The sequence below is a fragment of the Balaenoptera acutorostrata genome, chromosome 20, assembly GCF_949987535.1.
Source record: "Balaenoptera acutorostrata chromosome 20, mBalAcu1.1, whole genome shotgun sequence".
NCBI lineage: Eukaryota > Metazoa > Chordata > Mammalia > Artiodactyla > Balaenopteridae > Balaenoptera > Balaenoptera acutorostrata.
In genome coordinates, this window is record NC_080083.1 from 61,707,147 (window position 1) to 61,720,025 (window position 12,879).

The window sequence follows — 12,879 nt, forward strand, 5'->3', positions numbered from 1 at the left end:
AAGTGCGGTATAGAATCTCCCACAGATGCGGTATGTCTCAGGCCATTTGGAAGATTCAGGATCTGCCACATCCCAGACTCTCAGGAGGACATTTCGGAATCTAAAGCATCCTTAATGTCCACATGTCCTAGGTCAGGGTCTGATGGCACGAGGACACTGCACCCCACACGGGGCGGCGGGAAGGAGAAGGGGCTGCGGAATGCAGACCTGGGAGGGGACCGCTCAAAAGCCGAGAGGCAGAGAAGAAAGGATTCTTAGTGGGTATGACGCAGGAGGCAGATAAGGATGGGGCGGCGGACCAAGGTCACACGCCAGGATACTGCAGAGTTTGGACTCAAACCGGAGTCCCTGACTTCAAGCCCGTTGTTTCTGCCTGTGTCCCGGGGGGAGAAGGGCGAGGTCCCCACGAAGCAGGCAGATCCGAGGCGCCAGGTGCCCTGGGGCTGAGCCACGAGGCCGCGCTGCAGAGACGGGCGGCCAGGCGGACCCAGGGATCCCGCCCCTCGCAGCCCCGCCCCTCGCAGCCCCGCCCCTCGCAGCCCCGCCCCCTCGCAGCCCCGCCCCCAGGGTCGCTCGCCGCGCCTGCGCCGGGATGCGCGGGGCCGAGCGGCGGGAGCGCGCCCGTCCGCGGGCTGCGTCCTCGGGGAGCCCCGCCCTCAGGTGCGTCCTGCGCGGGGCGGAGCGCGGCTTCCGGCGCTGCGCCCTCCCCTCTCCGCCCCTCCCCTCTCCGCCCCTCCCCTCGCGGTCCTGCGGCGTCGGGGGCGCGCGCGCGGCCGCCCTCTCGGACACTGTTCCGAGCTGTGGTCCCCGCAGACTCCGCGCGTCTCGGCCTGTCGGCGCTGCGGCCCGGCCCTGAGGTGACGCGGTCGCCCAGGGCTGCGGGGTGTGAGGCCCGCCGGGGTGGCTGTCACCCCTGGGAGGGGGTGAGGGGTCGAGGAGGGGCGGCCGGCGGGGGAGGGGCGGTGGGTGCGGCCGGGGGGTCTGGGGCGCGGAGTGCAGCGGGGCTCGGAGGGGGCCGAGCCGGCGGCTGGGGGGCAGGAGGGTCCCCGAGGTTGCGGCGCGTCCGGTGGAGGAGGATGCTGTTCGCCCCCGGGGTGTCGGGGTGCGGATGCCGGAGTCGCCGCGGGACCCCCGCCTTGGGTTGGCCGGGGTGGTCTCCATGCTCAGGGCGCCGTTGCGGAGGGCGGAGATGCTGGGAAGGAAATTCCCTCTGAACACCTGGCCCCGAGCGCGGGTTCCCTTGGGGGCTTCGGGCTGCCCCTCACTCTGCGCGTTAGGAGGAGTTCGGGAGAGATGCGCAGAGCTCGGGGCACGGTTTTGGGGGGAGATGCCCTGATTCCTGAAACGCAAGGCTCCAGGCGTGGAAGTATTGATACTACAGCAGACGCGAAAGCTCGGGAGGCTGCCGGCGCTAATAGCTGCAGGAGGGTTGCTCCTGGGCTCCCAAGGCTTGGACAGACGTTTCTAAATTAGTAAGTCTGAAAGAATAAAGGCAATCACGTTTACTTTCCATCGAGGACGTTGTGCAGTAACAGAAGGGGAGAAAAGGAGCGTATGTTGGACTCCGAACCGTGAGCCAGGTTCAGTGTTATCTCATTCAGTCTTGCCAGCATCCTTTGGAGGTCGGAGGGGTCTTATTCTATTGGGCAGATGTGGAAAACGCTTCCCAAGAAAGTTAAGTCACTTATTGCGGTCCCAACTAGCCAAAAGGGCTGAGATTCCAACCCAGGGATGCCAGACTCGTCCTTGATGCACTATATTTTGCTTCTATCCAGAGAGCGATGTTACATTATATTTTTAGGGAAGACTCCGTGCAAGAGAACATTATTAGGGCAGTTAGGGCTCTTGGGGGTATTTGGGTTAAAAGCTAACTAGTAAGGCATTAATCCTGGAATATGTGCTGTTTAAGTGTACTTTCCTTCAAACAGGATTCAGTATAGGGAAATCTTGCATTCAGGGTCAAAGCAAGTTTATTAATACATTACAGGTTTATTTGAGTGTCTTTTATATTCTAGATGCTAAGCTATGTGCCAAGAATGCCAAGATGAATACGATTTGTAATCTCTGCCCTTGAGCTTGAGAAGATGATTGCATAAAAGAATTTCGTAGTATTCTCATAAACTGGAATCTTTGCTAGTGTGTGAATTAATCGGACTAGAATAGTTTTAAGCACAAATTTTTAGGAACCTGTTATATATAAGAAAAGGTATTGGATAACTTGTCATGTGGGTACCATTGCATTATTTTCCCATTCAGCAAGAAATACTGTCATAAAATTTAGGTTAAATCATATTGACAGTTATTATTTTCTTGTATTATTATTCTACCTTCAGTAAATTTTAAAACACTAGAGAAGAAGAGAACATTTATAATTTATCCCCTGTTAAGTTAAAAGGCTTGATTTCTTTTTTTGACTGTGCTGCACTGCTCGTGAGATCTTAGTTCCCCGACCAGGGATTGAACCTGGCCCTCAGCAGTGAGAGTGCTGAGTCCTAACCACTGGACCACCATGGAATTCCTGTAAAAGGCTTGATTTTAATAGTGCCTTTTTTTTTTTTAATTTATTTCTGGTTGTGCTGGGTCTTAGTTGAGGTAGGCAGGCTCCTTAGTTGCAGCTCACTAGCTCCTTTAGTTGTGGCACACATGCTCCTTAGTTGTGACGTGCGAACTCTTAGTTGTGGCATGCATGTTGGATCTAGTTCCCTGACCAGGGATTGAACCCGCATCCGCTGTATTGGGAGGTGGATTCTTAACCACTGCGCCACCAGGGAAGTCCCAATAGTGCTTTTGTTTTATTAGTTGAGAAGCCAGTGATGTGTGTAGCTGGGCAGGAACTTCTTTCAAGTCATCTGCCAAAATGTTCTTAACCTCTTCTTCTAAAAAATAAATCTTAAAGGTATCGTTGATACCAGATTCCATTTAGCTTTTATCGCTCAGAGTTCTAGTGGAAACAAAGTCTTCGGTTTAGGCCGCAGTGGCACCTTGTTGAAATGTATAACATTCCCTCTGATGCAGCTGTAGGTAGGTGGATAGAAGGGGTAGTGGAACGTTTTGGACATTTCTCCTGATGGCTTCAGTTTCTCAGTGAAGTGGGGGTCAAGGTCATCATCATTTGAGGGCGATGCTGTGGGTGGAAGCTTTGGGGGTTTGGGGATCAGGAGAGTGAAAGGACTAGTGAAATACGGGACTGCCAGGCAATTAAACAATTATTCTTAGGTATGAAAAGTGCAGTCAAGGAAGTATGGGTACACAAAATAAAGATGTCTAGTCTAACTTTGCATACAAGGTATTTGACAACCTGTTTCCAGGGCCTGTCCTAACAGTGTCATCTAGAGGGTACACCTGCCCTTTTTGCCCCAATTCACTTTGCCCGAGCCTCTGCCTCATTGCAGGTTTCCCTGTTCTTTACACAAGTCAAGCCCCTTTGGGGAGTCTAGTTCTTCCATTCTTTTTCCCTGCCTGGAATTTGCATTCCACTCTTTCCCAGACTCTTTCCCCCAGTTGCACTTATCACATTATATTAAATTTTATCTATCTGCAAAGTCAGTGACAGTGTCTAACTCCATTTTGTTTTTTTTAAAAAAAATGTTTGGTGCATAAATCCCTCAGTAAATGTTTAATGACTATGCCGCTTTTCTTCTTTCTTCCTCCTTTTGTCTGTAACGGTGGTCAGCAAGCTTTTCCTGTGAAGAGCCAGATAGTAAATGTTTTAGATTTTGTGGACCACATGGTCTCTGTCTTGATTACTGAACTCTGCCGTTGTAGCACAAAGCAGTCACAGGCAGCACAGAAACAACTGAGCATGGCTCTGCTCCAAGAACACTTTATTTCTGGTCTCGAGATTTGAGCTTCCTATAATTTTTACATGTCACAAAATATTGTTATTCTTTGAGATTTTCCCCCCCATTTAAAAATGTGAAAAACATTCCTAACTACTGGGCTGTACAAAACAGGCTGTGGGCTGGATTTAAGCCCCTCGGCCTCCGTTACAGAACTTTGATCTATAAAGACACCAGCAAATCTGGATAACGGAACTTGCGGTAAGATGATACTGGTTTTAGTATTACCATGGGTGGTAGAGAAGCAAAGATAAAGAAGGCAGTCTTTTTTGTCGCGGATTTCATGGTCAAGTTCAAGATTAAGATGTAAGCAAATCGTGATGGCACAGTATGGTAACTGCAATTGCAGTTTATTTATTGGAACAAAGGAGGAATAATCAGCTCTGCTTGAGTGGATCAGAGGTCACCTCTAATAGTCCTCTGTTGGGGACACTTTCAGCTAAGATCCTTTCCAAGAATCTTTTCGAACTTGCTAAGGTGACTGACCACATCTTTTGCCAGGATGGCTGTGAACATTCGGATGGCTCAATTCCTTTGTTTTACAGGATATAATCTTAATCTGTTCCTCTCAGAACTAAAATTAATACATTCCAGATAATTTTTTCTGACAGTTATTTCTAAAGGTCATGCACATTTTTACTGCTTTGAGAAAGGTGAAATATATTTCGTAGCACATATAGTAATGTTTCTTTAATACAGTAGTGAATTTCTGATACTGAATTTTGGGTTATGTAAATTTAGTCTTTAAGTCAACTATTAATGCATGAGAAAAGGAAGATGGGCTTTAGTGGGCTTTCCGTTTTCTTGCAATTTATTAGATTTCATGTGAATTATTTTTATCTAGGAAAAGTATGGATATATGGCTGTTAGCATCACTGACGCCATCTTGGGCTCTTACAGTTTACCCTGTCCTTTCACCCACCCTACCCAGGACTGAACTGTGCAGTAAGTCACTTTTCTGTTGTCAAGGCTTTGCAGTTAATAGAAACTGTTTTAATAATCATTAGGATCAGGTGGCCTCTATGCTCCGTTAGTCCCCAAACAATGATGATGTATATTCCCGGCGCCCACGAGACTCATGACCCATTCATGAATTTTGACTTAGGAGTGCACGTCCCGTTTCCAAGCACCTGCCTCCATACTCTAGGTTAGCTATAAAGTTGTCCCAGCGGCCCCCGCCGGTGTGGGGTGCAGCTGCTAACGCGTGCAGGTCGTTGTCGCCCGATCCCGAGCCCACCCTGTGAGTTACCCTGTGATAAACTGATCCATTGATTACGTGGGGCTGCCTGCCTCGTTTTGTTTTTCGGTCACAAGGTGCTTTCTCAGTTCAGTGAGCACTTTTCATTCCCTCCTTCCTCCAACAGAAAGTTAAATATTTAATTAAACCTTCAGTGATACTAGGTGCATAAAACTAATTATTATTTAAAGCTCTATAACAAACAACGCATTCCCCAGATATGCTGTGGAGCAATGGAAAGAAACTTTAAAGATTCTTAAAAATAATTTTGTACCCTTATTTCTATGTCTTTGTCATAGTTCTTGAGCAGTTAAGAATTGGCTTTGTTAAAGAATTTTAAAGGTACTGCCTTGGTGAGACTTTGGAACTGTATCAAGTATTATAAGTTTTCCAAAAAGTAACGATTTGTTTAAAATATGCCATTAGAAGTTTTATTGTACTTAAGTTGTTAACTTGTGCTTTCAAGGGTGGTCTTCTAATATACGTTGCAAAAGAGAAGGTCGTACATGTGTTGTCTGCTCAAAAAGCTGCTTTTTTACGGTTGTCTGGTCGTCTCTATTTACAGCGCCCTGGGCTTGTGTGAACTCTGTTACTTGTGAGTAAACTCCCCCTGGATGTTGACTGTATGATTCTCTTCCCACTTACAGCCAATGTTAAATGCGGGGCAGGCCAAGCATCCTTTACTGCCTTTTCCTTTTGTCCTTTTGAATCTCACCACATAAGGCTATAACGTTTGGGATAATTAAGGGGAATTATAGTGTAGAAAGAGGAAATTTAGAGCTTTATGCTAAATATGGGTTTTCTTTTGGTCCAGGAAAAGGCACAGGACAAGTTAAACTTTTTACAGATGTCCCCTTGCTGGCCATGCCTCATTTCTAACTTTTCAGCCCTGTTTTCAGCTGTGCACTTGAGTCAGAAGAGCCACTTTCATGTCACCTCTGCGGGGTGGATTTCCACCTTTCTTTCAGGAAACCTCACTGCCCCGCCCATAGGGCTTGGTTTCAGCTCAGACGCTGTTTCTTTATCTTCGGCAGAGGTCTTCAGTATAGAAAGCACTGCCTTCCCATATCCTTCCTCCATCCCAAATCCCCCCTCCCTACCCTGCAAAGTAGTGTGGGGCGGGGGGAGCAGAGGGGACTTTATGATCACCCCACCAGTGGCAGGTGTAGGCTCCCCTCTTTTCTTTTTCCTTCTGTCTTCTCCCAAAGGACAACCATTAATTCTCAGAGACACTGTGGTCTCAACACTTGAAGAAGCAGCACAATATTTCCCTCAGCATCTGTGGTTTGCAAGGAGCCTTTTACAGTAGTTAGTGCTTCACATCATGATGCACAGCCGTCCTCGCCTGATTTATTCCTCACGGCCCTTTTCAAATTGCACCTGCTTAGACTATGTGGGTTGTGGGTGCCCAGGTGGGCAAATAGGTTCATTGTTGTCAGTTTATAAAAACCTGTCTACAGCTTTGAAGTTACTGGTTAGACGAACATTAAACTAAAAGTTAATGAAGAATCGATGTTAAGAATGTTTCATTTTAGTTTTCAAACACCCAAACCAGGTGTTTACTTTCTTGAAGAAAACAAGCAATTGATTTTTCTTCTTTAAGATGTTTTGTTTTAATAATTTGAGTAGATAGAAGTTCAAGGTTATTGTAATTTAACATTTTTCACATGATTAGACTGGAGCTTATGAATATAAGAAACATCAGTTTGTTCAGGTGACTCATAGCACTGATTCATCTATATACTTCATAACAGAGTTCATACTTTCTGGTCATCATTTTCTTCCGTTTGTCCTTTGGCCATCCATTCTGGGGGAATTTCCTTGACTCAGTCTTCATTCTAACTCACCGATTTGGCATTCACCCCAGCTAGCAAGAATTTTATTTCTGTCTGTCTGTTCCATTTCCAAATTCTCTAGCAGCTTTCTCTTAATTGCTTTGTCCTTGTTTCATGAGTATGATATCCCTTGAGGATATTAGTTATACTACTTTTATAGACAGTAGTGATCAACATGTGTAATTACTTGCCATGTTCCAGGCACCATTTTCAGCTTTATGTGTATTTATTCTTTTGGTCATTCTGACAGGGACAGAGTAGGGAGACAAAGTAGGTAATTAAATAGTTAATCCCACTAGGGGATCATAAATAAAGAAAAAGTATGGGAGACCCTGTAAGTTAACAATCACTCAAGAAAGCAGGTTTGCTTAACAACAGAACCAAGCAGCAGAAGCACGAGACATGCCCCCAAACAATAAAACAATGGTGGCATGAGACCCACATCCTGCCCAGTGAAGTCGGCAAGTTAATGATCCTTGAGAAGGGGCTTACATGTCTGCATGCACTAAGAGCAGAGATATCGGGGAAAGGTGACATTATACCAAAACCTGAAATAATTTACAGTATCATAGTATGTGTAACAGTACCACCGTTTTGCTCATTTCCATAGCGCCGTGACAATCCCGGTTGGGCCATATGGGGTCAAAAACTCCCCCGCCACCATGTAGGAGGAGTTAATAGTGGAAGACTTGAAGAATGAAAAAGAAAGTGGTCTTTTCCCCCCTCCCCACTTTTCCTTTGCTTATAAAAATGTAGACCACTGAGTTCTCTGGGCGGCACTCCCTTGCCTGGGGGCTTGTATCTCTCACAAGCGTCCTGTACTGACAAACTCTTCCTTCCCTCTCACTCTGCCTCTCCCTGAATTCTTTCTGCGCTGAGACAGAAGACATTCTGGCTGAGGAAAAATGATAAGGAAGAAAAATCTACCTAGAATAGAGCTCAGGGGCAAAAGGAAAACAGCATGAAAACACCTTTTGCTTCAGAAGGGATTTTGTGCTTTGGAAGAAAGGACAAAACTGAGGCTGAATAGACACTGAAGTGACTCCTTTGATTAGTCATTGTATGTCATCTTCTGCAGAGACATTTCCCTGTTAATATGACTTTAAAGCTACTTTAAAAACTACATCAATGGTTCTCCACTTTTTATTGGGCCCTGCACACTCACTCCCATTAGCGTCAGTAGAATTGTATACTTAGTAGGCAGGGAGGCATGTGAGTCTTTAACATTTCCCTTTGTTCCTGACACACACTTCACTTTGAAAACCGCTGTTATCCTTCGGAGTTTTCTAACCATGGAGTTAAGAACACATTATACTGTTACACTGGTTGAGTCCTTTGATGTGAGAAATAGAAACTGATCTAGCCAGCTTAAGTGAAAATAAAATATACTGGGTAGATAATAGGGCATTTCACATAGTCCAAGGAAGAAGAATCAGGTTTTGGGCACAGTAGGTATCAAACCTTAGGGGAAAGCCTAGTACGGAGAATGTATGAACCTTCTTAAATGTTTCTATTAATCTGTTTCCATGACTCCCAGTCTCTGGGTCTCTTAGTTAAAAATTCCACTCTGCCCGGAGAAAACTTAAGTGCTACCGCTCAGAAGTAGTTGTGGTGATGGTAGTCGTGGTGTGTCTGTTGGGATGGCGAGGTGGGTGCACAGGTTCATGGGCTTCAGGCAAGGCCGTTAAAGACTCAACCCTGAGTTCAGGGAGCAGTTCTCAAAAGAAGGAAGAATACTGTGAGTCCATCAGCTGCTTTAGGAGGGGCCTTTTTTCTAAAAATGAAGCATCAAGCGTGCAGCGTTCAATCTGAATGAATAATTCAGTGGCTCCCGGTAAATCAATGTGTTTTGGCAGATAACTTGAGAATGTTCTTGCTGTTAAATTGGTTAGTGTTTCTCTGTTTCGTAGTAAATCATCCTCGAATGAGAGTGATCCGTCTGTGTCTCTCCCTTCCACCCTCCCTCCTTCCTTCCTTCCTTTCTTCCTTTCTTCCTTTCTTTCATCGGCCTAGAGATGATCACCAACTCATTGCAGGATCTGATATAACAGGAATGAGGCTGTTGGAAGAATTTATTTTGAGTGTATCCTCCTTTCTTGGCTGCTGCAATTTTGCTCTTTTTAATTTACTCATCTAATATTTTTACAGTATGTCTAATTGTGCAATTACTTTTTTCCCCACCATATAAGGAACACATATTGATGGGAAAATTGAGAAAATAGAAAAAAGCACAAAGGGAATGGAAGTTGTCTAAATCTCATCATTAAATTTAAGAAAAAGCTCTCTTCTGTACATATAGAGAGGATGTTTATTTGATCCAAACTTTAATTATGTATATTGCCTTTTGGGGGGTAAGACAAGCTGCCTCTAAAAAGTTGCCTGCTTTTTTATCCAGGTGGAGACGGTCAGCCAGCTTGGAACAGACTGCTCTTGTTGTAGAGGGGGTCACACCAGTGGCTGCCATCAAATAGGTTTATATAAAACAAGGAACAGATATCTCTCTGAAGAAGGCTTAGCGGGACTTTTTTGGTGTCTCCTCCAAGCTGCCCTCTCGATACCTTTTTAGGTGATGGGGCCGAGCCAGTTGGAGCAGGGACCACGGAGAGTGCACTCGGGAGCCCGGCCAGGCTGGCTTCTGCTTGCGTATAACCTCTTTGAAGAACTGCGACGTGGCTTCGGCAGAGGTCCACTCGCAGAAGGGGCCCCAGGGGCCTCCAGAGGGTCAGCTTAGCCTGGAAGAGAGCTGCTGGGCCTGAGATGCAGTGATTTAGGTCGTACAGCTCAAAAAGTATACTGAGGTGAAATTTGTTTCCGTCACTCCAAAGTGAGACCCTGTGCTCATTAAGCACTTTCTCCCCTTCTCCTCTGGCAGCTACCAGTCTGCATTCCATTTCTGTGGATTTGTGTATTCTGGAAATTTCACATAAATGGAATCCTATTTGGCCTTCTGTGTCTGGCTTCTTCCACTTAACGTAATGTTTTGGAGGTTCATCCACGTTGTAGCGTGTATCAGTACTGCGTTCCTCTTTACGGTAAATAGTCAACCATTGGGCGTATACACCACAATTTGTCTTTACCTTCGTCTGTTGGTAGACATTTGGGCTGTTTCTGCGTCTTGGCAGTTATGACCCTGCGTGAACGTGCACTTGTTTGAGTCCCCATGGAATAGTGGGATCACATAGGAACTCTTTAACTTTTGGGGAACTGCCAAACTGTTTTCCTCAGCAGCTAAACCACTTTGCAGTCCCGCCAGCCGTGTGTGAGTACCCAGTTTAGCCACGGAGTTTCTTATGAGAAATTTGCTCTCATTCAAAGCAGTATTCCTGTAGGTGATGCAGTGGTTATTCTCTGGCTGCTCTCAAGATTTTTCACTGTCTTTAATTTTTAGCACTTTAATCACGATGTGTTTGAGTGTGGCTTTCCTTCGATTTATCCTGTTTGGGTTTCATCAAGCTTCTTGAAACTCTTAGGTGTTTCATCTCTGGCCAAATCTGGGAAGTTTTCAGCCGGTAATTCTGTAAATATGTTTTGCAGCACTAACACACTTCTGTCTTCCTGGGTCTCTGATCGTTTGAATGTTAGACCGTTTGTTATCGTCTCACAGTTCTCTGAGGTACTGTTAATTGTTAAAACAAGAACAACAACAACAAAACCTTTTTTCTCTCTTTTGTTCAGATTGAGTAGCTTCTCTTGATCTATCAAGTTTACTGACTGTTTTTCTGTTGTCTCCATTCTGTTTTTGAACCCATTCTATGGATTTTGTTTATTTGTTGCTGTGTTTTTCTGTTCTAAAATTACTATTTGGTGCTGCTTGATGTCTTGTTTCTTTGCTGACAGTTTCATTGTTTTCAAGAATGAAATGAATGTTTTCTTGCCATTGTTTGCTGGAGCACTTTTTAAATAGCTGCTTTAAAGTTTTCGTCAGATAATTTCAAAATCTGTGTCATCTTGGCAGTGGCACCTGTGGGTAGAGTTGACATTTTTCACATGCTTCATTACCGGAGTCATTTTGGGTTGTGTGAGACTGCGGGTTTTGTTTCCATCCCACAGAGAGCACTGATGTCTTCTTTTAGCGTGCTGTCCACCTGGTTAGGTTCAGGTCTTCAGTTTCTGCCCACATTCTCTGAACTGTGGTTCTAATTTCGGTTTAGTTTTCAGAAGCCTTTGCAGTGCAGATTGGATCTGTCCGTGTGTGCCGCCCAGTGACCCATCTGGATCTGGGCAGTGGTCCGTCTGTGAATTCAGTTCCTCAAGTGTTTGGTGCACAGAGCAGGATTAGATCCACGTTTACCCAGATTGGGGGTTAGTCCAGGAGCTCATAAACAACTTCACTGCGTTGCTCCCCTGAGCTCCTCTTTTCATTTGCTCTCCCTGCTGCTTTTGGATTCCCTGTGGCTCCTCTCTTCCATCTTCCAGCCGCCAAGCTAGGGTTTTCCTGCCCCACTGGGCCATGCACTTCGGCGACTGCATGTGCCGCATGCAGGGCCCTGTGGCTGGAAGGCGGCAGAGCGGAAAGCGGCGGGGTTTGTCCCCCGACCCTTGTGGAAGAAGCTCCACTCAGAGGAGAGAGTTTGGCTGGGTTCAGCTTTCATCACTGCAGTCTGACACTGCTGTAAACGGGGTTGCTTGGGGACAAGGGCACAAGAGAATGTAGAAAAGGATAAAAGACTGGGTGTTTCCCCGTTCTCCGTGAGCAGAAGACTTCCATTTCCTATCGAGCCAGAACTAGAGAGCTTCCTCCGGAACTTCCTCTGTGTCCCAGTGCCCGCTTCCAGTGCGTCCAGTTTAGAGGACACTGGAAGAGAAAAAGTGGCATTCCGGTTCCCCCTTGTTTCACATGCTACTGTTTACTTTTCAGAATCTTCACATTGCTGTTCCATGCGTTCCGTCCGGGTGGGAGAGACAGTGTGGGGTCTGCTTAACTGTCTAGCCTGAGGCTGAAACATCGGTCTGTCTCTGCATTAGAAATGGCGTATACTTGACTGTGTGGTTCCAATTTCGTTTTTTCCGATCTCCTTTCTTTAGTAAACTAACCCAGAAAACATGGCTACTGCAATTAGGGGAGTTGGAGTTTGGAGACAGACCAGAACACTCCTACTGAAGAATTACCTAGTTAAATGCAGGACTAAAAAAAGTAGCGTTCAGGTAAGTTATATGACCATTATGTCTTACTGCAGTTTATTTTGCATTAATATGTTCCATCTTTAAAAGATGATTTGTTTTGCTGGATACCTTTTTATTATAATTTTATATTCTTAGGTCCCTTTAATTTGCTTGTAAAAACTTGTTGTGTTGGCCTCAGAAAAATACCTAAATTATCCCATGTTTTCTGAATGTCAAGAATTTTAATAACGATGTCTAAATTTAGTTAATTTCTAATATCAGTGCTTGATTTTGAACCTTGAGGCATGCACTTCCCGTTTCATGGAATGAAAAATAAATTCTGCAGATAACTTCATGGAACATTATTCCACAGTTTATTCCTTATGGCCGCCCATCTTTTGGACTCTGGATTGAACTGCCCATAATTACTAAAATTATGTCACATATTTGTTCCCACAAGCATACATTACTTTATTATTTATTTATTTAGCATACATTACTATAAAAGGTGGAAGAAAGTAAGAACTCTGGCTAACCAGTTAATAGTGATTTTAAAGGATGGAATGGTATTGTTGATCCTCTCCCGAAGCCAGCAGAACAATTAAACAGCAAGATGAAACAATAAAGAGTTCATCCCTATTAAAGTTGACTATTGAATACAATTGAGTATAGTTTTAGTAGTAGAAACTTAGCTGTAATTAAAGCATGAGTTTTAATTCAGACTTGAATAAGGACATTTTTATGGTGATCCCTATTACAGATGTTTGGTAAGTTACTTTAAATAAAGTCATGTATGAGTAAATTTATTATTATATTTTATATTAGTAATCTAAGATGTTTAAATGTTAGCTTTTATGTCATTTAA

At 44.8% G+C, this 12,879-nt stretch overlaps 1 protein-coding gene across 6 annotated transcripts in view; it reads left to right on the forward strand.

The window, feature by feature from the left end:
- The first annotated feature begins 638 nt into the window (after positions 1–638).
- Positions 639–12,879, forward strand: part of ABCA5 (ATP binding cassette subfamily A member 5) — a 68,248-nt gene continuing 56,007 nt past the window's right edge. For 3 of the 6 annotated variants that reach the window (XM_057536453.1, XM_057536457.1, XM_007185578.3), the window contains exons 1-2: positions 1,016–1,472; positions 11,937–12,056. In XM_057536453.1, the coding sequence (XP_057392436.1) occupies positions 11,955–12,056 (102 nt within the window). In that variant the 5' untranslated portion in view covers positions 1,016–1,472; positions 11,937–11,954. Of the gene's footprint in view, positions 661–735; positions 858–898; positions 924–1,015; positions 1,473–11,936; positions 12,057–12,879 lie in introns of those variants that run through there. The other 3 variants (XM_057536456.1, XM_057536454.1, XM_057536455.1) reach the window with 3 other exon arrangements.